This window comes from Podarcis tiliguerta, assembly GCF_965153285.1.
Source record: "Podarcis tiliguerta genome assembly, chromosome: 3".
NCBI lineage: Eukaryota > Metazoa > Chordata > Lepidosauria > Squamata > Lacertidae > Podarcis > Podarcis tiliguerta.
In genome coordinates, this window is record NC_139536.1 from 11,624,698 (window position 1) to 11,651,358 (window position 26,661).

The following is a 26,661-nucleotide window of genomic DNA, read 5'->3' on the forward strand; positions in this document are numbered from 1 at the left end:
TTGGCTACCTCTGATTTAGTGTTCAAGATCAGGGGTCGACAAGGTTTACCTCGCCTGCGCTGGTTCACTCCCGCAGAGATTGCTCCGTGGGCTGGATCACATCTGCACCAATGTGATTTCCGGCATCTGCACGTACATGATTTTCTGCACTGCGGAAGCGAGTCCTTGCTCCGCGCTGCGCCGGTTTAGTGCAGCACACGGGAACTCACTGAGTAGGTGGTTGGGTTCAGGGGCAGTTCGTGGGCCGTTTAAACGACCTTCCCTGGGCCGCTTATGGCCCATGGGCCGCAAGTTGCCGACCCCTGTTCATGTGACAAAATAAAATCATGTGACAAAATAAGATCATGTGACAAAATAAAATCATGTGACAAAATAAGATCATGTGACAAAATAAAAAGGCAGTTAGTGTGTGCCAGTTCTACTCTCTTTTTTAAAAATCTTTTTTTTCCAGAAAAAGTATGTGAATGGGTCACTAGCTTTTATTTATCTGGGAACTTTTGACAAATGAGATCTTTGCTGTCTACGACCAATGCTGTAAGAAGAAGGGGCAGCGGGGCAAAGACCAGTCTGCTTGTTTTGGGTGTGCTGCAAACCTCGAATGAAAAATCTTGACACGCGGCTGTTTTCAAATCATAAATCTTTTACTGGATCGCTTGAAAAATAAACTCATGCAAGTACTATTTTAATTTACATTATAATACAGCACCAGGTCTGAGCATATTGTTCCTAAAATCAAACCATATAAACAAATACAAACAAATCTCTTCCTGGCATACACACACATACACACACACTCTATTGCTCTTAAATATTTTTGCACAATTTCACTACATAGCAATTCATTCTGTCACATTTTTTATTTAAAAAAAGAATCAGGATACAATCAATATGAAAAGGCCAGCATTACAACATAGGCAAACAAGGTGACCATCTGACATCAACGGCTCGATATGATTACACTGCCTAATACAGAAAGGCTTCCTTAACAGAGAAGAGTATGGGAATAAGACTGCATAGGGACCTGTGTGTCGGAAATCATAGAGGCATGTAAGGCATTAATATAGTCTATTGATCGACTCTCAACAAATGGTAGCACTTTTGCACATTGATCCCCTCTCCTACTCCTCTGGAGAATTCTCCAGTTTTATTTTGGCTCTCTCTTAAACCTGGGAGTGAGCTGCTTACCCGCGTGGCTTTCCTCAAGCAGAGCTTGTTGGAACAAAGATATTTGCACATCAAGCCTTGCTGCTTGTCCCTTTGCAGGGAGGCTATCTGTTTGCAGAGTATTGCTAGCAAAGGAGAACGCAGTAGTCTCTTTCAGCAGCTGGTGGCGGCCCCTGCCTGACTTGGCAAAGAGGATAGGAGGAGCTCTTTCCCGTCATTGGCCAGCTAACTATTGCAGCCTTAACCATAGCACCCGGACTCAGTAAGGTAAAGGGACCCCTGGCCATTAGGTCCAGTCACGGACGACTCTGGGGTTGCACGCTCAACTCGCTCTATAGGCCGAGGGAGCCAGCATACAGCTTCTGGGTCATGTGGCCAGCCTGACTATGCCGCTTCTGGCGAACCAGAGCAGCGCACAAAAACACCGTTTACCTTCCCGCTGGAGCGGTACCTATTTATCTACTTGCATTTCGACATGCTTTCAAACTGCTAGGTTGGCAGGAGCAGGGACCGAGCAACGGGAGCTCACCCCGTTGCGGGGATTCGAACCCCCGACCTTCTGATCGGCAAGTCCTAGGCTCTGTGGTTTAACCCACAGCGCCACCCGTGTCCCAGTACCTTGGGATCTTTCCATTTCCTCCCTGTAACTCCACTACGAAGTGCAGGAAACTGAACCTGCAATGTTCCAAGTATAGGAGGCATGTTCTACCACTGCTATTGGATTTTTCTGGGTGAGGAACAAAATTCTGCAGCTTCTTGGTTCCCTGCCTGAGAGGCTGTGTGTGTGGCTGCCGAGTTGTTTGCCAAATCTTTGGAACAAAGGTGGAGGAAGGTTTATTCATCAAAGCATTGCCATTATTGGCCCCGATCTAGAAACACAGCGGGAAAAGGTTCTTCTGCAAGTGGGAGGGGGCCAGAAAGAGAATAATCTCCCCCTTTTCCTTATGGAAACCTGAGTAGGAGTTGACCAACATCTAGAGGACCACAAGGTCCTATCCTCAAGACTGTGTTAGATATGTTGCAGATTTAATTTGACAGGCAGCTATTTATAAGAGACTTTCCTTCCACCCCACCCACTCTTGTTAAAAGAACCAGTTGAGACTCAAGTTAAAATACTGAGACAGATTAAATGCAAAAGAAGAGAGAATTGAACATCGAGGGTGGGAGGGCAGGAGGGGGAATGACTTTGTCAGCCCTCGTCAGTTGTGGAAGTTGTAGCACCGAGAGTAGAAAGCAGACACAGGCAGGAAGCCTGTACCACTGGCAAAGCTTTCAAAAGGCACTTCATAGAAAACTGGCAAATGAACTTATTTTTAAAACCGGAAATATCTGGGGAGGGGAGGGGGTAATGATAATTTGGTCAGTATAAAATTAGCCATGGCTCAAAGCTTTCTTTACTCCGAAGCCCTTGCCCAATAAGGTTTTGTAGTGGGTGGTTTCAGAATGGTTGGGTTTATGAAAAAACATGGAATACCTTTTAAAAATTATCTTCAAATCGCAACTCGTTTTGTTGGCAAAAAGGCTACTGAAGCTTAAGTTTGCACTATGGGCTAGGCTTTGCAGATTAGGACTCTTGATTTTCAGCAAGAGAGGTTTAGAATCATAGAATTGGGAGGGACCCCTAGTCCAACCCCCTGCAATGCAGGAATCTCACCTGAAGCACCCATGACAGATCGACGTTAGCACAAACCAAACGGGGCATCCTTCAGTCTTAAGGACCAAATCAATTACCGTATTTTCCCGACTATAAGATGCCCCCATGTATAATTCACCCCCTATTTTGGGGGACTCCAATTTTGGGGGGATCTATCCGTGTATAAGACCCCCCCCCCCCAAATTTTGGACATTATTTTTTAGGGGGGAAGCCTAGTTTTATATATGGAAAAATACAGTAATGTTTTCTTCTTTTGCAATGGTCGAATGGTTGGGGGATGGCTGTGGCATCCAACGTAGGTCAAGTTTCACACATTTAGAATCTACGCAGCGTTTTGTTAGAAAGCCGCCTGCTGAAATCTTGGGAGGCATCCCTGTTTGGCACTCACGTGGCGGCGGTAGCAAGAGCGGCACTGGAGGAAACTGACCTTCAAAGGCATCGCCATACAAAGACGCTAGAAAGGAAGAAATGTCAATTACCATCTGTGTGCACATGTGTGGCTGAAATCAAGACTTCTGCGAAACTTACCTGGCAACCTGGCTCTGCCCTCCAACTTCCTTATCTGCATGGTTATTCTAATTCAAGAAATATACCCCATCCAGCAATACATACTATGCAGTCATAGCTTGGAAGTCGAATGGAATCCGTTCCAGAAGTCTGTTCAACTTCCAAAATGTTTGGAAACCAAAGTGCGGCTTCTGATTGGCTGCAGGAAGCTCCTGCAGCCAATGAGAACATGCGGAACCCACGTCGGATGTTCGGGTTCCAAAAGAACGTTCGAAAGCCGGAATGCTCACTTCCGGGTTCCGGTCATTCAGGAGCCGATTTGTTCAGGAGCCAAGGCATTTGAGATCCAAGGTACGACTGTATATTAAAAGTGAATCTCTACAGGCCATAAGACTTCAGCTGCATCCTCTCAGACCTAGAATTTGTTCATTACAGTCCGGCTAAGGCCTGTGCAAAACGGCATCTTCTCCATGCCAGACTCTTGCAGCTGTTTAGTGACTCAGATCCGCCCCCCAAATTCCTTCCAATGACACAGGGAAGACAGTTGAATATTACTTGGGGCATCAAGGCACGCCAGGGACATGAAAGACTTCAAATGTGAATAGTGAGGGTTAATTTTTCATTTTATTTTTTACTAGTTTGACATTTCTATTTCTGACGTGGAGGCTCTTTGATAATCACTGCACCTCTCATTCTTGTAAGAACCCAGACACGTACGTTGCAATTTGGTAGATGAAGGAACAGATGATGGCAGAGATATTGGCTTACCGGTGACCTGGGTTCACAAATCCAATTTTGCCCGTGTGCAACATTCAATCCGGGCTGCCTAACGTCTCGAGCAATGCCCTTTGGTTTGCTTCCTACGTGTTTACTGTCGCCGAGTTTAAGCATTTCCAACATTTCCTTTCGACGGTAACAACTGTTCCGTTTATTTATGGCCTTCTCTTTGGAAGGGGCCCTGCTGCACCCCTCCTGCTGCTCAATGCTGTTTTCCTGGCTTGCAAGAGGAAACAGAAGTGGCGCAAGCAATCTCCTCTCACCCAGTAGAGGGAAGGCAAGGGAGGGAGGGGGGCGAAAGCAGACTGACCAGGCCCTAAGGTCTATTTTTCTGTAGCCTGAGGGCTCCACTCTCTGACTGGGGGCCACATTTTTGTACAGTAGGCAAGTTTCTCCCTCGTCAGCCTCCATTCCGATGGGCAAGAAGCAGGATCAGAATTCACATCCCAGCCAGATGGCGAAACCCAAGGAAGGTGCAGCCAGGGAGGATCAAAGAGGATGTCAAGGGACCCGGCTGCGGAAGGGGCCTGGTCTGGGGAGAGTCACAAGGGCTGAGGGCTGCAAGTGCCTCCCAAGCCCGAGGTTCTCTGGAGGAGTGGAAAAGAGGAATACAGTGGTACCTCTGGATGTGAAGGGGATCTGTTCCGGAGCCCCGTTCGCATCCTGAAGCGAATGTATGATGCGACTGTGCATCTGCGCGTGCGTGGGTTGCGTTTTGCCGCTTCCGTGCATGTGCGCGACGTCATTTTGAGCGTCTGCGCATGTGCGAGCGGCAAAACCCAGAAGTAACGCGCTCAGTTACTTCGGGGTCACCACGGAGTGCAACCCGAAAATATTTAAGCTGAAGAGTATTCATCCCGAGGTCTGACTGCTTAACAGATGGCTTGCCTTTCACTGAGGGAGATCATTGAGCCCATCCAGCTAAGTACTGTGTGAACTAGAGGTGAGGATGCTCAGGGCTGGAATGTGGCCCCCTGGGCTTCTTTATCTGGCCCTCAGAACTATCCCCACCCAAGTGCTTTTGCCTGGCTGAATAATCACAGAATCAGAGAATCTTAGAGTTGGAAGAGACTCTTGAGTGTCACCTAGTATTGTCACCCCAGCATTGCTGGAACCTCAACTACAGCATCCATGACAGATGGCCACCCAACCTCTGCTTATAAACTATTCCACTTGTCTGGATGGAAGATAAAGAATGTTTGTAAGGAATCCAGCCTACTGCAGAAAGGCGAAGTTTACATCCTTTGCTCTGCCCAACTGCCAACTTGTTCCAGCAAAGGGCTGGATGCATAGCTGTCAACCTACAGATTTGAAAACAAGGGACCAGCAGCCTCAAAAATAAGGGATCAGCAGCCAAAATAAGGGGTTTTCCAAACACAGGTATGTTCGACTTCTGTGCCCCTCCGAGCCAAAGGCAGAAAGCCCAGCCAGCAGCCAAATGAAGCTTCAAGTGGTGGTTCCCACAGCGCAGCAACCCGGCAAAGGGGCTGCAGCAAGGAAAACCACCGTCACCTCTCGCCTGGGAAGCGCTGCACAAAGGCGAGTCCCCAGGCAATGCGGCCGATTTGATCGGCACAAGGCATGCAAGCTCCACCCCCCAGTCGTTCTTAGACTCCTTATTGGGTGAACAACGCAGCCAAGAACACAGTTGGAGCCTCCCTCCTCCCTGGCCGGCAGGGAGGGAGGGAGAGGAGCTGCTTCCTTTGAAACCCGGGAAATTTAAGGGACATCATCAATAAGGGACAGCAGCGGGACATGGCACTGGGATAAGGGAGTTTACCACTAAATGAGGGACGGTTGACAGCTATGGTTGGATGAGTCTGTGTGTCTCTTTGCCACCATTTCCTACAGCAGCTTGTAGGATCTGGCAGTTAGCACTGACGTCTTCCATTTGATATTCTTTTATTCTTTTGTCCTCTCCACCACAAGAGCTCAAAGCAATATCTTCTCGCCTCCCAAGAGCCTTGCGAAGCGGGCTAAGTTGAGTGTGAATCTCCCCGCGGGGACCCAAACTCTGCTTTCTCACACCCAAACCCAACACTCAGCTCTTGGCATAAACAAATGCAAAAAGTTACCTGCAATCATCCCCTCCTGTGCTGATAATGTACTTGTCATCGTGCGAGAAGCGTATGTTGGTGACGTGAGCCGAATGGCCGAAGTAACGCTTGTGTTTGGCCTGTTGGGAAAAGGCAAGGTTTCTCTCACACACAAAAAGCACCGTCTCGTTCCACCCACATTGGCAACTGCGGTGTTTTTTAATCGTCAGAATGCAATGAAGACCGACTACATTGATCACGGGCATCTGAACACTTCTGAGAACCCACAATATGGTTCTATATACGGGCATCTCCCTCCTCATGTGTGTTTAACTTGAGAATAACTGAATATATGCGCAGTGCCGGGGGGGGGGAATAAATAAATCAATTTAAATTCCAAAAAGGCACAAAAGAGACAAAAGAAAGAGCGGAAAAGCAGCTAGTGATCCCAGGAGTCTACTTCTGAATCACAGCCAGGCACTTCGGGGTACTGGTCTACATCCCTTGTTGTCATTTCCAAATCGTCCTCTAGCGATAAGGAAGACAGAGAGCCACCTTTGCTACCATTTATCCCCGTCTGGTTTTTTAAAGGGGGTTTTCCAAGGGTTTCCATAAGTTTAGAGAGGGGTTTACAGGCTTTTTAGATGGTTTCCCCCACTATACATGATTTCACCTACCGTATTTTTTGCTCTATAAGACTCACTTTTTCCCTCCTAAAAAGTAAGGGGAAATGTGTGTGTGTCTTATGGAGCGAATGCAGGCTGCACAGCTATCCCAGAAGCCAGAACAGCAAGAGGGATTGCTGCTTTAACTGCACAGCGATCCCTCTTGCTGTTCTGGCTTCTGAGATTCAGAATATTTTTTTTCTTGTTTTCCTCCTCCAAAAACTAGGTGCGTCTTGTGGTCTGGTGTGTCTTATTGAGCGAAAAATACAGTATATGCTGTAAGTGGGGAGACAGAAGCCTGAACCAAGGCAGGGCAGAATGCAACTTGGTTGGCCTTTAAAGGTGAAACTATATAACTTGCACTGTTTGAAACAATGTGTGAACTGAAACAAGAGCCACCCTTTGAGATTCTCCGTTCCTCAGATTTTGCAGTGCAATTCTACAGTTAAGTAATGTGTTTCACAATGCATACGTTAGGATAAATATTCAGATATTCATGAAAATAACACGCAGGAAATGTATTAGGGGGGAATTGCTTTGCAAAGATGCACATATTTTGGGAAATTAGCACCCCAAAATGTGTATGTTGGGAGAAATTTGCACAAAGATGCTGATGAATTCTCAGAAGGACTTAAAAATAAATAAATCACAAGATGATGTGGAGAATTGAACTTAAGACTGGGAAAAATGAGAAACTGATGCAACCAGGAATAAAAAAGAGAGAAAAAGTTCTCAACGTCTCCCAAATCTTTTATTGCTGTGCGGCACAGTTTGGAAACAAGAAATTCCTGTCTTGGGGGCAATAAAAATGTAAAGGTAAAGGACCCCTGACAGTTAAGTCCAGTTGCGAAGGACTCTGGGGCTGCGGTGCTCATCTCGCTTTACTGGCCGACGGAGCCGGCGTTTGTCTGCAGGCAGTTTTTTCCGGGTCATGTGGCCAGCATGACTAAGTCACTTCTGGCGAAACCAGAGCAGCGCACGGAAACGCAGTTTACCTTCCCGCCGGAGTGGTACCTATTTATCTACTTGCACTTTTGACATGCTTTAGACCTGCTAGGTTGGCAGGAGCTGGGACCAAACAACGGGAGCTCACCCCGTCACGGGGATTCCCTACAAAAATATATACTACTGCAGTTTCCTCCTTTGCCAGATGCCTGGCCTCCAAAATGCACCGGGCAATTAAAATATATATATATATATATATTTGGCATTCTAAGAAAATTTTCTCTCTCGTTTATTCGTGAATTCAGCACCTCACCCCATTTTCTGATTCTGTGCACAGACACCACAAAGCTAGAAAGCCGACTTACAAATTTTTCAGTGCAGGGGAAGTCAAAGAGTTTGACTAGTCCAAAGTCGTCCCCGGAGACAATGTTCAGGCCAGCATGGGTTACGCAAGCACAGTTGACGTCTGCCTTATCCGCATTTCGAGGCCAAATACCAATGACTTCATCTCCAAGGATACTGCTCCAATAGTGAAAGATGAAAGAAAAAAGATAGTATAGCATTAGGGCAATGGGTTTTCTGAAGACTGTAAAGTCCTTAGGGAGCCAGGTATGATGTTGTTGTTTTTTAAAGAAAAAATATACTGAGATCTCTCAGAGAAGATGCTTTTGGCAGCACAGAGGTGGCCAGTCCAAATCTGTTGGCATCCATCTGGCTCGAAAGACAATGGAGTGTACCTCTGGGAGCGAAGTGAAATTGGTAGAGAATCACAGCACCTGCTGTGGCGGCAGAGACCAGAAACTCCTAACTGCTCCCTCCCATGTCATTTTTGCTATGTTAGCAACACCAAAGTGACCTCTCCAGGGTGGAAGCCTGGATAGTGTATGGAGGTCCTTGGCTGCCCAGACAACAAGACCCCGCCTTGGCCTCTCTGATGTGTATGGGATGTAATCCATTGGTACAGTCAAATGCAACATTCTTGATTTCCCTAGCATGGGCACAGGCAGGGGGACATCCAGTCAGTGTAACTTTCTGTTCCCCTGGTCTGGAGCGTCTTCCCCCTGCATGTGATCTGGGAGATGGGCATGGCTCTGGCTGACTCCCTAAAAGAGACGAGCCATGCAGCCATTTTCTCAGTCACTTTTGTCTTTCTATTGTCTTGATGTTCTTTTGCTGCCATGCTGCTCCCCTGCAGCCATTTTGCTATCTGAATGTAATTTTGCTGTCTGCTGGCTCTCAGCCGGCAACACACGAGTTGAGTCTCCATATGAGATGAACTCACAGTTTGTTGTGTAGCCATTAAGCAAAGCCTGCCTTTCAGGGATCAAATCGTGAACTGAAATGTGAGTAAACTTTTTGTTGCTTTACTCAGAAAAACTCTTGTGCCTTTATTCTTTTAAGAGGGACCAAAGGGAACACCAGGAAATAATCTTAACTAGGAGATTCAAACGAATCTGCAATCTAGTTTCCAGCTTTATTGAAGGGGAATCGGCTCTGCTAAATCACTTCTTGGCGTGAGTGAAGGAAAGATATTACTTACTCAATATATCCTTTCCTACTGTCTTTAACATTCCCACAATGTGGTCCAAAAGAAAGCAGAGCAATACGTCTGACACCAGCTTGGCCTGAAGGAGTTGCTGGAAGGAGGCGTACAAGGCGCTACCCAACTGTCTTAGGGACAGCACTCCAGATTTGTGTAAGATTTACTCCTCAGCCTTTTCTTCTTCCAATTAGTGTCACCCATTAGAAGGGGGTGAATTCTTACTGGGTGAGATTAGGAACATAGGAATCTGTGTTGCGTTATACTGGAGTCAGATCATTGGCCAGCTAAGCTCATTATTGTCCACAAAGACTTGCAGCAGCTCTTCATGGTTCCAGGCAAGGGACACTTTCAAGCCCTACCTGGAGACCTTCTGCATGCAAAGAAGATGCTCTACCACTGAACTATAGCTAACACTGCTGCTCTCCTGCCACCCATCCCTTGTATCTTGTTTCTGTACCACCGTGAAGCTCACAGCTCTTTTTGTGCCGCATCACCTTGTCCAGGTGGCCCAGGTGATCTTCCCGATGAAGGCTGTGTCCGTCACCTGCTTCCCTAATGGCACCTCGTGGACTTGGCGTTTATAGGCACCGGTTGATACCTGAGGGAGGCAAGACATCATGATCGTCACACGGATGGTGCCAAAACACTTGGTCCCCATGTCTAGCATCTACCACGGCAGCTAGCAGTGCCACAGGTCTGCGGCTCTCCTTAATAAAACACGGTTCTCTAAAAGGAAATATGAAGGAATTAATCTGCAACCCGGACAAATGCATATGCTAAGTGGCATTTCTGTGTTAACAAATGCAGGTTTGCGGATTATGACTTCGGGCCTGTTTTGCTTTATCTGAGATATAAGCAGGGAAAGGTAATAGAATCAGAGAATTGTAGAGTTGGAAGGGACCCCAAGAGTCATCTAGACCAACCCACTGCAATGCAAGGAATCTCAGCTAAAGACAGATGGCCGCCCAACCTCTGCTAAAAAACCTCCAAGAAAGGAGAGTCCACAACCTTCCGAGGGACACTTTTCTTACTGTCAGAAAGTCCACTACAGATCTTGAGTACCATGCCTTGCCACCCTGTCGTTGTTGTTGTTGTTGTTGTTGTTGTTATTATTATTATTATTATTATTATTTGAAGTTATATACCACCCTATACCCAGAGGTCTCAGGGCAGTTCACAGAACAAAATCAAAATATAAAACCACAAAATATATACAGTGCTACCTCGGTTTTCGAACATACTCCTTTCTGGAAGACTGTTCCAAACGTTCAAAAACCGAAACCTCAATAGCCGACAGCTAGGTCTCAGGATCCTGCACTCAGTGGAAGCCGCGTGGCGTGTTCAACATCGGAGGCGTGTTTGAAAACTGAAGCATTTAATTCCAGGTTTACGGCATTCGAAAACCGAAATGTTCGTCAGCGGAGATGTTCGGAAACCGAAGTACCACTGTAATCAGTGCAACCTAATAACTCCCCCCCCCAAACCCCCACATTTTAAAAGGGCACAGGATGTCGAAAGGGCATATGTTCCAGCCCACACATTGGACAAAAGATTCCTAATTGTTTTCCATGCAACTCTACAATTCTATGAACCATAAAGATTAATTTATTACCAGACTAAAAGGTTCGTGTGCAGTAGTATACTCACTAGCTTCAACCTGAAAAGGTGCCTTTATTCCTACTCATATGTACTTACGCCACAAATGAGCTCAGCTCCAGGGAAGCACATTCACAAAGTCACGCACGTTTTATACCCATTTATACAGCTTTCTCTATATGTACGAAAGGTCATTTCACACATTCTTCAGAGAAAACCTTCCAAAGTAACATGCAGTGTCTGCAATGCAGGAATCTGAGTAGGAAACAATGGCTAGGATTTGCTGTGCTGGCTGTCAGGCTGCTTAATGCTTTATGTTTTTTCTGTGTCAAGTGTGATCGTGACAAATGTGATTGAAGCACACGCATCACATGAAATTCCTTGAAATGGCTTGTTCCCTTTGGCTTAGCTTTCACTCTGCCAATGAACTTTTGCCTGGACTGAACCATGTCAGACTGAAGTTAGCAATTCACTCTATCTCATTAAACCCTTGTGTAAATGCATTCCTGCACATTAAGAACAGGTATAGCTAGGTGATCTTGAACCCCTGGCAGAACCGTCCACATCAGGCTTCCTCAAACTCGGCCCTCCAGATATTTTGGGACTACAACTCCCATGATCCCTAGCTAGCAGGACCAGTGGTCAGGGATGATGGGAATTGTAGTCTCAAAACAATTGGAGGGCCGGGTTTGAGGAAGCCTGGTCCAGATTGTGCCCCCTAGCCATGGACAAATAAGCTCTTCTTTCCGCCTCTCCTCCAACCACCCCCCTCCACCCATTCAATTTACGCTCTATTTAAAACCTTTTCTAATGAGGCAATAATTGATATTTTTATTTATAGACATATTTATGAACATGTTTTTAGCCGATTTTGCGCCCCCCCCTCACCTGCCCACCTCACCACCCCCTAGCTACGGCCCCGGTCAGGGTGAAGGATATTCCAGGCTTGCCTTCTGCCTGACATGGTAGTATTCTATGTGGAGGGGATATCTGTACCACAGGCATTATAACAGCAGCATTTTGATCTATGAAACGTAAGACTGCCTATTTTCATTCACTGTCTTCTTTCCCTGTGGGCTAAAGCCTCAGCGCCTAGGGCTTGCCGATCGAAAGGTCGGCGGTTCGAATCCCCACGGCGGGGTGTGCTCCCGTTGTTCGGTCCCAGCGCCTGCCAACCTAACAGTTCGAAAGCACTTTCGGGTGCAAGTAGATAAATAGGGACCGCTTACTAGCGGGAAGGTAAACGGCGTTTCCGTGTGTGGCTCTGGCTCGCCAGAGCAGCGATGTCACGCTGGCCACGTGACCCGGAAGTGTCTTCGGATAGCGCTGTCCCCCATCCTCTTTGAGTGAGATGGGCGCACAACCCTAGAGTCTGTCAAGACTGGCCCGTACGGGCAGGGGTATCTTTACCTTTAAATAACCATATACAGTCATACCTCGTGTTGAAGTAGCTTCGGGCTAAGTATTTTCGGGTTGTGCGCTGCGGGTTTCGCCACTCGCACATGCGCAGACGCTCAAAATGTTGCCACATGCATGCGCAGAAGCGGCGAATCACGACCCGCGCAGACGCAGGTTGCGTTCACTTCTGGATGCGGACGGGGCTCCGGAACGGATCCCGTTCACATCCAGAGGTACCACTGTATAAGCAGCGTATTCATATTGTTAATAAATAAATACATTTATAGCCTAGCCCTTCGCCATGCGGTCCCAGGATGGGTTGCATGCAGCACAATACAATTAAACCACCCAAGTGCAAGAAAGCCATATTTTGCATCAAGAATCCATTTTCATCCGGGACACTATCACCAATATGGAGCCTTCTATATCAGAAGAGCTGTAAATCTTAATTTCAAAAATAGAAAAGAAAGGAAATGAAGGCAAAAACCTACCTGAATGTATCTGCTGTCTGCAGAAAAATCCATCTGAATGACAAAGCTTGGGATGTCTTTACAGTAGCCGATGCGGTTCAAGGTTGTGCCCTGGGTGAGATCATAGAAGTCAACGGTGTGTTCCTGTGAGCCCACTGCGAGGAACCGGTTATCAGGGCTGATTCTGCACAGCAAAACAAAGAAGGAGCAGGGCTTTGTTAAGACAGTGCTGGGCCATGAAGTGTTAGGAGAGTTCTTTGCTTGGGAAAAGGCTACACATGATGCTTGGCAAATGATACTTTAGAATGCCTTTCGTTCCTGGGAAGATCATCTGTGGTTTGTTGCGTGGTGCTCAGATGGTTTGGAAAGCTGTTTTTAAATAATATGTATGTTCCGGTCAATACAGAGTTTTCATTTCTTTTACAGGCATGGGGAGAGGAAGCCGAAACTTGTGTGACATAAAACCCTTGAAGATATTTATCCAACCCAATCCTATCTTCTTAAGACAAGATCCTCCTACAGCTTCCAGATCTGCTCAAAAGCACAGCAAGAGAAGACTTTCCTCCCCCTACTGCCCAAATAATTCCCCCACTCCTCAGATTATCTGGCATTTCAGTACAACTTTATTTGTGGTCATGGGACCTGCAAAGGACAGGCTACAGAGTGGAATGGAGAGAGCAGGAGAAGACTAGGCGTCAAAGAGCTTCTTTGCTGGAAGAAGTTTAAGAAACGCCCACTGACGGATTCTGCCAGTGATTGAGACAGCCACGGGTGAGTGGCTGTCCGGACAGAAAGGGTTCACTCAGGCAACCCAGCCAGGTGGTTGCACCGGCTTACGCACGAGCAACCCCTAGAACCACTACAATTAGCTTTACGGTTTCTTGAAGTTTGGTGTACATTTAGAACAGGGGAAGCCAATGCCGTACCGTCCAAATGTTGTGGACGACAATTCCCATTATCCCTGACCACTGGTCATCTTGGCTTGGAGTGATGGGAATTTAATCCACAACATCTGGAGGGCCCCACGTTACCTATCCTAGGCTTAGTGTGAACTAATGCCACCTGGGCAAGGCTTTCCAAAGGAGTACATTCATCAGTTCCGCAACAAGCCACTAGCAAGCATCAGACGGCGCAAAACCAAATGGCTCACGAGCCCGTCAGTTGCACTTCAGCCCATCTTTGTCACCCCACAACCTAGCCACAATACCTGATGTCCTGGATGGCAGACTTGCGGTCTCTTTTCTTGCCCCACACCTTAAGGCTGTTCACGAGCAAAATGATGAACTCTCCGTTCTTCATGCCGATGGCCACCATTTCGCCGTCGGGGCTGTAGGCGGCACATCTGGCAGCATGGCCCAGATTCACTTTGTTCAGAAGTTTCTGTGGGATGGAGACGGCGACACTTTGCTTCAGGGAATCATTTACAACTCAAGACACTTACACACACACACACACACACACACACACACACCATCCTCATTCAGTTACACCAGTTCGTGCAGCTGAACAGTGCTGGCATCAACTTTATGACTGGGACTTTGTACCCAACCCCAGTTTCTGAGTCAGGAGTCGAACTATGCACACTGCATGGTTCTTCATGCAGTCAGGGATACAAGCCGGGAAGTTAGTTTCTGCATTCATGTGCCCCTTAACTGGGTTGTGGCGATATTTACAAAGATATCATAAGAACGTAAAAAGAGTCCTACAGAATCAGTCCAAAGCAAGGCCAGATTTAGGCATAGCTGTCAACGTTTTCCCCCTTTTTAAGGGAAATTCCCTTATTCCAAATAGGATTCCTCGCAAGAAAAGGGAAAAGTTGACAGCAATGGATTTAGGTTTGATGAGGCCCTAAGCTACTGAAGGTCATGGGGCCCTTTATATATCCAGCTGTCCATTGTCAACAACAAATTGTCGCTGTTTTTGTGTGTTCAATATATGCTATATGGTAATTTATGGACCTAATAGGTATCTAAAACCATTTGCACATAACAAAATATGTATTTTATCAAAGTAATTGATAAAGAAATGAGCAAACCAGTGATATTTTAGGGAGCTGGATAGCAGGTGGGGCCCATTACTTACATCATAGGAGCCTACACAAAACACTGTTGCTGTATGTAGGTTTTATTTTATTTGTTTTTTATCTTATATTTTGGAAATGTACATCCAGTTGTTTTTTTCCTTTAAATTTGTTGAGGGGCCCCCAAGGGAGTGAGGCCCTAAGCTAAAGCTTTCTTTAGCTTATACGTAAATCTGGCACTAAGGGATGTGGGTGGCTCTGTGGGTTAAACCACTTGCCAATCAGAAGGTCGGCGGTTCGAATCCCCGCGACGGGGTGAGCTCCTGTCACTCAGTCCCTGCTCCTGCCAACCTAGCAGTTCGGAAGCACGTCAAAGTGCAAGTAGATAAATAGGTACCGCTCCAGCGGGAAGGTAAACGGCGTTTCCGTGTGCTGCTCTGGTTTGCCAGAAGTGGCTTAGTCATGCTGGCCACATGACCTGGAAGCTGTACGTCGGCTCCCTCAGCCAATAAAGCGAGATGAGTGCCACAACCCCAGAGTCGGTCACGACTGGACCTAATGGTCAGGGGTCCCTTTACCTTTAAAACTGGCACTGGTCCAAAGGCCTATTTAGTCCAGGAGCCTGTTCTCACAGTGACCCACTGGATGTCAACACGAAGACCATAAGCAGGTCAGGACCACACTTGTACTTTCTCCATTTGTGAATCTGCCACTGAGCCTGAAGGTGTTATCCTGGCAAGCAGCTATTGATAGCTCTATTCTCCACGAATTTGTTTCATTTTCTTTTGAAGCCCTTCGACACGGGACGCCATAACTACACACTGTGGTAGTTTGTGATGTGTGAGGAAGTACCTCATTCCTACAATATCTGCCTGGTAGCTTGATTAAAACAGCAGGTTTGCAAACACAGTGGATTCAGATCCCACTCCGGATTTCATTCCGTTGGCAGCAGAGCCAGTTTCAACCGACTGAAAAATGTCCCGACGATCTTTGTTAATCAGATAATCTGAAATGCTTTACATCTTTACAGCTTGCTTGGAAAAGCCCTTAAATGTATATAAGTAATAATGATTAGTTGAGAGAACTGGAGGTTTGCTGAAGAACCTGGTTGTTCCAGAGACACCTTTGCAAGTCACCAGGCATGATCCAGGCAAAGTTAAGCACATGTGGCTCAAGTGAATCTAATTTGTACTCAACCGTTCACCAGTAAAATAGGGGTTATTTTAACCCTCTGCGTAGAGTTGCTGCCAGGGCAAACACAAGAAATTATGAAGCATTTTGGAAATGAGAGGTGCAATGATAAATTCTAAGCTCCAACAACAGCAGTAGCCTATAATTTTCCTAAGTACACTGAAGGCTTCAATTCAACTGAAGCAGCTCTTACTTTGTCACAAAGGTCCCAGATCCTTGCGGTGCCATCATTACTAGCAGAGATGAAGATGTCTTTGGAGGGATGAGTAGCCAAGCCCCAAATCTCTCCTTCCATGTGGCTGTCAATCAGCAGGTTAGAAGCACCATTTTTTTCTCCAATTTCAATTATTTCTCCATCTTTGGTTCCCACTAAAATTTTGCCCTGTTGATATTTCAAAGTCCAAGTCAGTATATATGTATTATTATTATTATTATTATTATTATTATTATTATTATTATTATTATTTTAAAAACTCTACTTAGAGAAGCATGAATTTCAAAAGACTGCTGCATTTCCCCCACATATTATTATTATTCATTAAATTTCTATACTGATTTTTTTTTTAAAAAACCATCCAAGTGGCTTGCAACCTACATTAAAACATCAAATAAAACAATCCAGAATAAAACATTACTGAAGAAAGTCAAACATAAAGTATACATTCAAAGCAACGTAATTAACAGGAAACTAAAAAATTATCTCAAGGATTTCAAAATAAAGCACTGCAAAGGAAGCCAACCACAGAATGCACATGTAACGTAGCAAAGTTAACAAAAAAAAGTCTGATCAAAGGAAGAGAGAGGAACAGGAAGTACTACATGCTCCTTCCTCTCTGGGGAGGAGGGGATGATATCACAGAGAACCCTCTCTACCAACTGTATTTCTATGGTCTGAGTATCTGCCTATTTAGCAATACATCTCTGTGGACTTAGCCCTTTCCCATGCTCGCTAGCAAGAATATGCATTTGTTAGGTTTGGCTGCTAATCTCCCACACATGGGAGCTGCGAGGTTGTTCCAACAAGTTTCCCCACCTACCCACCAAGATGTTAGGCAGATGCAGAGAATGCTGCGCTACTTCCAAGAAATTCTGTCCCTGCAGGAACCTTGGGCTTGAAGGTGGGCTCTGTGTCTAGGGGGCTGCGCCTCCTCTTTCTGTCAACACACTGCCTCTCCTTGGGAGACAACACTAGCTCTAGTTATCTCTCGCTTGGACTACTGCAATGCGCTCTATGTGGGGCTACCTTTGAAGGTGACCCAGAAACTACAACTAATCCAGAATGAGGCAGCTAGACTGGTAACTGGGAGCGGCCGCCGAGACCATATAACACCGGTCCTGAAAGATCTTCATTGGCTCCCAGTATGTTTCTGAGCACAATTCAAAGTGTTGGTGCTGACCTTTAAAGCCCTAAACGGCCTCGGTCCAGTATACCTGAAGGAGCGTCTCCACCCCAATCATTCTGCCCGGACACTGAGGTCCAACACTGAGGGCCTTCTGGTGGTTCCCTCACTGCAAGAAGCCAAGTTACAGGAAACCAGGCAGAAGGCCTTCTCGGTAGTGGCACCCGCCCTGTGGAATGCCCTCCCACCAGATGTCAAAGAGAAAAGCAACTACCAGACTTTTAGAAGACATCTGAAGGCAGCCCTGTTTAGGGAAGCTTTTAATGTTTAATAGGTTATTGTATTTTAATATTTCGTTGGAAGCTGCCCAGAGTGGCTAGAGAAACCCAGCCAGATGGATGGGGTATAAATAATAAATTATTATTATTATTATTATTATTATTATACCAGATATTCCTTCACCTCTGCATGCTTCTGCTGTGCTCTGCTGTCTCATCCCTGCCATACATCACCCTCTTCCCCAGGTGTCCGCCACTCATGGCCAGAATAAGGAAACCCAGAGGGAATCAAGACAGATTGTCTGCTAGATATTCAGAACCATCTGCCTCAAACATCTGCTTATTCCTACCCATTGGAGCTTCCTAGCTTCCTTTTCTCCATAAGCGGAATATCTCTCTAGGTGCAGATCGCTTTTTATTGTTTTGCTAAACGCTCGATCTTAACAAGAGTCCCTTGCGAGGAGAACAAACGGCAATGCATTTTGCGTATCACACGTACTTTGCCTCGGCACACCGAACGGACACACTCCACGATCTGCCCTGTCTCAAGCTGAAATGCCCGGCAGCGTTTCATCTCCTGATCCCACAGTTTCACAGCACCTCCTTCTTTCGTCCTGCGGGGTAAAAGTATGCAGGATGTCATTTAAGATAGCTTCTGTATTCCCTTTAAAGGCTGGCTGTGTCTTTCCTGCAATGACTGCAAGGCATCTACCGTATTTTTCGCTCCATAAGGCGCACCGGACCATAAGACGAACCTAGTTTTTAGGGAGGAAAATCAAGGAAAAAAATCTTATACCCCCCCCCCCAGCCCCAAAGAGCAAAGAAGCCAAGACAGCGAGCGGGATCCATCCTGCTGGCTGTCTTGGCTTCCTCTTTAGCTGCGCGCAACCTCTCCAGCTGGGAGAGCTGCACGTGGCTTTGGCAGAAGCCAAGACAGCCAGCGGGATGGATCCCGCTCTCTGTCTTGGCTTTGTTTATAGCCGCGGGGCTGGGGAAGCCTGAGCTTCCCCCGACCCCAGCCCCCAGAACAGGTCCAGGAGCAGCGGCAAGGTTGCGAAGCCTTTGGAGCGCAGCGCAAGTTCCCGCTGCACTCCAAAGGCTTCAGGCAGCTATCCCTGAAGCCTGGAGAGCGAGAGGGGTCAGTGCTCACCGACGGCTCTCGCTCCCCGGTTTCAGCGAAAGAAACGCGTAGCCTCCGGAGCGTGGAAGGAGCGCTCCCTCTGCACTTTGGAGGCTTCGCATTGATATTGCTGAAGCCAAGGAGCTTGCATTCGCTCCATAGGACGCACACACATTTCCCCTCAATTTTTGGAGGGGAAAAAGTCCATCCTATAGAGCGAAAAATACGGTATATGTCTGAAAAGAGATAGTAACCCCACCCACGCCACCCCAAGAGGCTGGGTGCATGTTTAGCATGTTTTCAGATGCACGGATGCCCTATAATTAGCACACAAAAATGCAAGCGACCAAAGGTGGAGGTGTATTTTGTTGTAGCATGCAAAGCAGACTTTCTTCTTTGGGAATTAACAGTGATTTGAACTCCTCTCTGAAGAAGTGGGGTGGCGCTGTGGGTAAAAGCCTCAGCGTCTAGGGCTTGCTGATCGAAAGGTCGGCGGTTCGAATCCCCGCCGCAGGGTGCGCTCCCGTCGTTTGGTCCCAGCGCCTGCCAACCTAGCAGTTCAAAAGCACTCCCGGGTGCAAGTAGATAAATAGGGACCGCTTACTAGCGGGAAGGTAAACGGCGTTTCCGTGTGCGGCTCTGGCTCGCCAGAGCAGCAATGTCACGCTGGCCACGTGACCCGGAAGTGTCTTTGGACAGCGCTGGCCCCCGGCCTCTTGAGTGAGATGGGCACACAACCCTAGAGTCTGTCAAGACTGGCACGTACGGGCAGGGGTACCTTTACCTTACTGAAGAAGTGGAGCAATTGTCAAGCGGTGGCAAATGCAAACAGAAACAAGTTATAGTCTCTTACGGTCTTTCTTTCCCTCCAGTGACAATGAGTCCATCACGAAGCGTTGTGTACATTGTAAAGACGGGCCCAGTGTGAGCTTTTGCCACCAGCCTGATTAGAAAGTGATCCTTCCAGACATAAACATCTCCATTTATGGCACCAGTGAAAGTAAGGTTATTCTGAAAGAAACAGTCATGAGCTGTTTTGTAAACGCCATTCATTAAAGGACTTTGTCACTTCTCAGCATAACTAACCACAATCTTGTAGGTCACAGATTGTCAGCTACTTTGGCATCTACCCTGACCCCTCATGAATGGACAGATTCCATTCTGATGTTGGTGCACTCTAGCAGAATGTCTCGATTCCAATACAACCTTTGGTCAAATGGGTGGGAAACGTTGGAGGTGGTTTGGATGGGCCTGCTTAGCAGCGCAAGACTTCCTTGTTACCAGAGGCTACAGAAATGAAGAAGCAACTCAAATCATTGAGATAGAAGTGAGCAATTCTGAAGCCTGTTTACTTGTAAGTAAGTCTCTTTGCTTTCAGTGGGACTTACTTCCTAGGAAGTAGGTTTCAGATTGCAGCCTTAGTCATGGGTGGTGGGGGTGGAAATATCCCACCTCCCTGCTGAAAATCCCACAAGTAAAAACACAAACTCACCGCTCCAAAGGCCACAGAAAGCATGGTTTGCATTTTGGCATCTTCCAACGAACCAATGACTCCCTTTTTATAGAGCAAAGCGCTTCCAGCCAGAGTCCAGAATTTCATGTGTTTGACTCCAACAGAGACAAACTGGGTGTCTGAATCTGGACGGAACTCCACAACAAAGATCCTTTCTAGGTGGCCTCCTCGGCTTGCAATTTTAGCACCTGCGGAAATCGAAAGGGAGCGGCAAATCAGTAAACACAACAGATGCATCAGTGTTTGTTAAAAGCACCACACGCAGTTTTAAAAAGTTGTTTTAACATTTAATGTGTGGCTTTGCCTTTAGAATTCTTGGTTCTTCCAACTACCATATTGGCCCGAATATAAGTCGCACTTTTTCTTCCAAATTCCGACCGTGAAAAGTTAAAGTGCGGCTTACATTCCCCCCCCCCCTTGAATTTTAAAGGTGCGCTTTATTTGCGGGTGCGGCTTATACAGTGGTGCCTCACAAGACGAAAAGAATCTGTTCTGTGAGTCTCTTCGTCTAGCGGTTTTTTCGTCTTGCGAAGCAAGCCCATTAGCGGATTAGCGGATTAGCGCTATTAGCGGTTTAGCAGCTATTAAAGGCTTAAGGGATTAGCGGATTAGCTGCTAAAAGGCTATTAGCAGCTTAGTGCCTTAGAAAAAGGGGGTGAGGAGCGGAAAAAAACTCCCAGGAATCGCAAGACATTTTCGTCTTGCGAAGCAAGCCCATAGCAAATTCGTTTTGCGAAGCACCTCCAAAACAGAAAACCCTTTCGTCTAGCGGGTTTTCCGTCTTGCGAGGCATTCGTCTTGCGGGGCACCACTGTATTCAGGCGAATACGGTAGTAAGAAAGAGACGGTGTACTCACCTTCCTGCCATCTCCACACTGTGATTGTATGTTCAGGATCAACTCCCACAGAGACTAGGAGCTTGCCAGTAGCGCTGAAGTTGACGTAATTCACTCCTTTGGAATGGAAGCAGCGCAGCATAGACAAAGTCTGCTTAGTCATAGCATCCCATATGTGGATAGAAGGGGTTGTACCTGATTTATTTTAAAAGGAATGGGGAATTAAGAAAGTTTCATTTAAAGTCATCGATCTTGAGAGGCAGGTGCATTTTATCAACAGTAAGGCAGCTAAGACGAAACCACCTGCATCCCTCCCCAAGAACCACATGTAGTAATAGCTCATGGAACACACATGGGGGGGAGAGATATCGGACTTCATGACGGGAGACATGTTCTAAAATGATCATAAGGAAGTATTCATGGAAAGATGCACAAAACCAGAGACAAATAAATCAAACCTGCCCATGTTCAACTTGTATCTGCAGTTGACATAGATACAACAACAGGAGGAGCATGAAAAGGACCTGACGCGACTTTTCTGACTAGGACTCACAGGAGAGGAAAGCCTTACCTGGAAATTCTGTCATATCACCTGCATGGTGTGGGCAATGGCAAATGAGAAAGCACCAAGGGAAAACAATAGCGGAAATAAGTCACTGTTTCTAATGCTGAAGCGCTCAACATCAGCACCAGAAGGAAGAAGCACCAAATAAATAAAAAAAATCAACATGAATATGGGTAAATAAACAACAAAAACAAAAGAAAGGCAGGAATATAGTTGAATCATATATTCAACGTAATGCATTTCTGCTGATACCTGTAGAGAACCAAAATTGCCCCAATGCAGTAGGCTATTCTGCAAAAGAAGAATTTCCAGTGCAGACTGATGGAAATGTAACACTGGCTTTCTCTTCACTGCTGCCAAGAGATCATGAGCCAGTCTTGTGAATGTAGTTCACTCTCAGCAAGTACCCTCTTAATCACAGGAATGGAAAACACTGGGATTGACCTTAGCTTCTGTTAATATTAACCTGATTTTGAACCCTACCTTAGAATCATAGAATCTTACAAGTTGGAAGGGACCAGGGAGTCATCTAAAGCATCCACGACAGATGGATGTTTAAAACTATGTTGTTAAATACTCCAAGGGAGGATCTACCCTCATGGTTTTTAACGTTAAGGAAGGGTTAAGGAATGGTTTTGATAATGTAGATGGACACATTGAGGTCCTACCTTTTACGTTCATAACGTGTTATTACCTTGCCTTTTTTATTGCTTATTTTTATAGCTTTATACTGCAATATTGGTAAAACACTGCTCATATACCCCTATGTAGGGTTTTACCTTTTCTTTTCTTTTTACTGTATTTAAACTCCAACCCCTCTCCAATGGTATTTGAGGGGTGATGTTCAGGGAGGGAGGAAAATTAAAATGTGGAGCAACCAGCAACAAGAAGCAGGGAAAGAAACAGTGTTTTGGAATAGGGTGTGGCCGGGTAGTACTTATATCTGACCCCTCCCCTCCCAAAAACAAAACAAAACCAAGGTAAAAATTGTTTTAATTAACAAGTATGGGTTAAACCACAGAGCCTAGGACTTGTTGATCAGAAGATCGGCAGTTCGAATCCCCACGACGGGGTGAGCTCCCGTTCCTCGGTCCCTGCTCCTGCCAACCTAGCAGTTCGAAAGCACGTCAAAGTGCAAGTAGATAAATAGGTACTGCTCTGGCGGGAAGGTAAACAGTGTTTCCGTGTGCTGCTCTGGTTCACCAGAAGCAGCTTAGACATGCTGGCCACATGACCCGGAAGCTGTACGCCGGCTCCCTCGGCCAATAAAGCGAGATGAGTGCCGCAACCCCAGAGTTGGTCACGACTGGACCTAATGGTCAGGGGTCCCTTTACCTTTACCTTATGCCCTATGATGTTTTAGAACGGCATTATCTAATATTGTTGTAATAGGGGGAAATAATGTTAAATAGGTCCATGTAGATCCAGCCCAAGTTGTAAAATGATGTCAAACCCCCTACACAGACACCCAGGATGTCAAAACATTGCCATGCCGTGCTCCACCACCCAAGAGGAACGGAATTTTCCACCGGCCAACCAAGCTGCCAACTTAGCCAGCCAGTAAATATTCTCAGTTTCTTAAATATTGCTAAAATTTTCGTTTGGGCGTTTTGTGTGTTTAGATTTACTTTCCTGACGGATATCCACAAAGACAAGGGAGGAAAGGGAGATTTCCTTCGGAAATGTTATTGAGAGCCTCAAGCCTAATATTTCATCGGCAGGAGAAGCTTCAACTTAAACCTCTCAGTTTGTGAAGTGAGATGATTGTGTTAGGCCCCAAATCATCTATCTGCATGCAGGTAGTTTCAAGCTCTTAAAGAAACACAGGCGTTTTATTAGGTAGCTATTAATAGAGAGCTCCAATGGAAATGCTGACTGAGACTGAATCAGAACTGGAGTTCCTTCCATGTGGCAGGTTAATGAGAAGACAGCGAATTAAGGAAGCCGTGGTAAATGGCAGAACACCAAACAGCTGTTATCCAGAGATTCCCCAAAGACACGCAGGGGCTATTTTGATGATAGCTTTTTGCTTGGGTAATATCAAAGGAGCTAGCTAGCGTAGAGGACACATTTTGCATGTAAAAACTGTCAGGGTTAATGCCTAGCATTGCCTATCGAATCCTATCTCTTCATTACGGTCAATTACCAGTATTCAAAAGGGAAACTGAGGTCCGAAGAGATGAAATAGCACCAAACAAAGCACAATCGAGGACCATAGCAATGAAATAACGTGCAGCTGTATCATAGTATAGAATGCCAGGCATAGAAAGCAAAAATTAAAGTTTGCTAAAAAAAATCAGTTTTACATGCAGCAACGTAGCATTTAGTTCGGGGGTTGGCAAACGTTTCCGCTGGCGGGCCGGATCGCCCGTGTGCGGGAGTGCGCGGGTGCGCTTGCACATGTGTACACCGCTCTTCCCCCGCTGGCTTCTGGAGCCATGGCGGGGGAGGAGAAAGCCGTGGCTGCGTCCCGGAAGTCAGTCCCTGTGCGGAGCTAAACCAGCATGGGGAATGACCGAGCAGGCAGCAAGGACCGGGGGCCAGTTTAATGACCCCCCTCGGGCCGTATACGGCCCACAGGCCCAAGTTTGCCGACCCCTGATTTAGACACTCTGGGAGATGCGTTCTCTCCAGATTCACAGGGATGTTTCCCTTGACTATTTGCCTGAGACCTCAGGGAGTTGCTACATGTCTGAGCAGAAAATTCTGGCCTAGGTGGTCACCTTATATTGGGTTCGGAATGAAGATGCCCATCCAATAGCAGGGTGGGGGGAAAATAATTCAGGAAGCCTAACTCTGTCCAGTTTCATACTCCCTACATCTAAACAGAGGGCCAGCATCATAGAATCATAGAATTGTAGAATTGGAAGGGATCCCAGGGCTCATCTAGTCTAGCCCCCTGCGATGCAGGAATCTCAACTAAATACTTTACTTTTAACTTGACTATGAACCTACCAATCTGGCTGGTTGCCACCACGTTTTTGTACTTTGGGTGCTGGTTGACTGTTAGGCAGAGGATGTCATCTGTATGCTCCAGGTAGAAAGTCTGGCTCCCTATGTGATTCCAAAGAAACATTGGTTTTAGAATAGGAATTGAAACAGAGGCGATTGCAATATACGTACAAAAAGTCAGTCCTAGAAAAATGAACTCATCTGAAGAGGGGAAAAGGAAATTATCACTTCCGTTTGCATAAGAACAATTAAAACTTGATATAAGAATAGCTTTTAGGCCATTTCAACAATGATTTATGCTGCAATTTTAACTTTGCTTATCTGGAAGGGTGCCCTATTGAACTCAAGAGGACTTACTTCTCAGCAAACCTGAGTTAAGATTGCACTGTTAGCGATTTGGCATAAACACCTGTTTATGGCATACTTCACCATCTATCCATTATTTACTCAAAATGTCTTTGAATTACCTGTGGAAAGGTTTTGAACTATGCATGCTGCAGCAGTATGGAAAATAATATCAGCACCATCGTTGAGGTAATGAAGGTTGTTGCGACAATCGAATCCGCGATACCCGAAAACATGGTCTAAAGCCAATTCCTAGAAAGAAAAACGTACCAAGATAATAGGAGGGTTATATGCTACTTTTGGTGAACACTTCTTTTTTCCTCCTCAAAGGAGACACATCAGCAACGACATTTTAAAGAGAGACATTTTCTCCAGCCACCAACCACAAAAAAGTAAAAACCAGAGAGGAACAACGTCCAAATTGTTCTGATGCTGATAATGTTCGCAAAGGTTTATCCAAATCATACAAAGAAATTCTGAATCAATAAGCAACATGCAATTTAAAAAAAAAATGGTTTGCAGAACATTAACAAATATTTACCTCATTCACAATAAAGCCAGTTCAACATCATAAGAAATAAAAATTGTAAAGTAACAGCTTGACAGACACTTCTTGCTCTTCCAGAAGTGATGGGACCAGGTTTTCTCCATGCTATTCTCATCCTTATTAGTACTCAAGAAGCAAAATATAAATCCCTATGCCACAAATCTATTGATAAGTCTCCATGGGATGAATGCATGCGAGTTCAACTACCGTATTTTTTGCTCTATAAGACTCACCTTTTCCCTCCTAAAAAGTAAGGGGAAATGTGTGTGCGTCTTATGGAGCGAATGCAGGCTGCACAGCTATCCCAGAAGCCAGAACAGCAAGAGGGATTGCTGCTTTTGCTGCACAGCGATCCCTCTTGCTGTTCTGGCTTCTGGGATTCAGAATATTTTTTTTCTTGTTTTCCTCCTCCAAAAACTAGGTACGTCTTATGGTCTGGTGCGTCTTATAGAGTGAAAAATACGGTACATGTGGAGCAATGCAAGGTACTGAAGCTTTTCACTTAGCATTTACCTTTTCATATTGTCAAAGGAGAAATTACATCTCTAAGGGCTCATCCAAACCTATCTTTGCTCCATACTTCCTAGGCAACTGGTCTGGATTTTTCAGGTCCACATCTGAGCAGACTTTTTGTTGTTGTTGTTCCAGTTCTTTTCTGGGGAAAACTGCGTTCTACTGAACCTGCTAAATCAGAGCAAATGCCATACATGGAAAACCCAACTGCTGTTTGCTCTGATTTGACTTGGAGCGTTAAAAGGGACTTTGACAAGCTGGCAGCTGCCTTTCCAAACATGGCTCTAATTTGGTCAATGCTCCTGGAAAAATGTGTGTGGTGTAACAGTCTTTGCCCAGCTGCCGCTAACAAGGCCGGGAAAACTCGTGAACCGAGCGGTGACTCGGAAGGTGGAAGAACTGAAGGACCGGGTGATTGCGCACCTCACCATTACGTTCAGCAAAAGAGGCCTTCTTCTGTGCTGATGGCGTACATCTTTCCAATCGGGGAAATGATGTTTGGTTGGCCGTGGTCTCTGAGGGCATTAGAGGCTGGCTGCAGGTGTGAGGGTATTGGCGGCAAGCCTTCAGCTCAAGTGGCGGTTAAAAGGTAAAGGGACCCCTGACCATTAGGTCCAGTCGTGACCGACTCTGGGGTTGCGGCGCTCATCTCGCTTTATTGGCCGAGGGAGCCAGCGTACAGCTTC

General features: G+C 46.0%; 1 protein-coding gene across 7 annotated transcripts in view; it reads right to left on the minus strand.

The window, feature by feature from the left end:
* Window positions 1–620: 620 nt before the first annotated feature.
* Window positions 621–26,661, minus strand: part of EML6 (EMAP like 6) — a 164,869-nt gene continuing 138,828 nt past the window's right edge. For 6 of the 7 annotated variants that reach the window (XM_083432421.1, XM_083432427.1, XM_083432423.1 and 3 more), the window contains 14 exons: window positions 25,038–25,167; window positions 24,574–24,672; window positions 21,625–21,645; window positions 21,075–21,248; window positions 20,197–20,405; window positions 19,558–19,715; window positions 18,084–18,198; window positions 16,160–16,348; window positions 13,963–14,135; window positions 12,777–12,939; window positions 9,786–9,889; window positions 8,114–8,267; window positions 6,178–6,278; window positions 621–3,272 (listed from right to left, as the gene is read on the minus strand). In XM_083432421.1, coding sequence (XP_083288547.1) covers window positions 3,248–3,272; window positions 6,178–6,278; window positions 8,114–8,267; window positions 9,786–9,889; window positions 12,777–12,939; window positions 13,963–14,135; window positions 16,160–16,348; window positions 18,084–18,198; window positions 19,558–19,715; window positions 20,197–20,405; window positions 21,075–21,248; window positions 21,625–21,645; window positions 24,574–24,672; window positions 25,038–25,167 — 1,815 coding nt within the window. In that variant the 3' untranslated portion in view covers window positions 621–3,247. The remainder of the gene's footprint in view (window positions 3,273–6,177; window positions 6,279–8,113; window positions 8,268–9,785; window positions 9,890–12,776; window positions 12,940–13,962; window positions 14,136–16,159; window positions 16,349–18,083; window positions 18,199–19,557; window positions 19,716–20,196; window positions 20,406–21,074; window positions 21,249–21,624; window positions 21,646–24,573; window positions 24,673–25,037; window positions 25,168–26,661) is intronic. The other variant, XM_083432422.1, reaches the window with a different exon arrangement.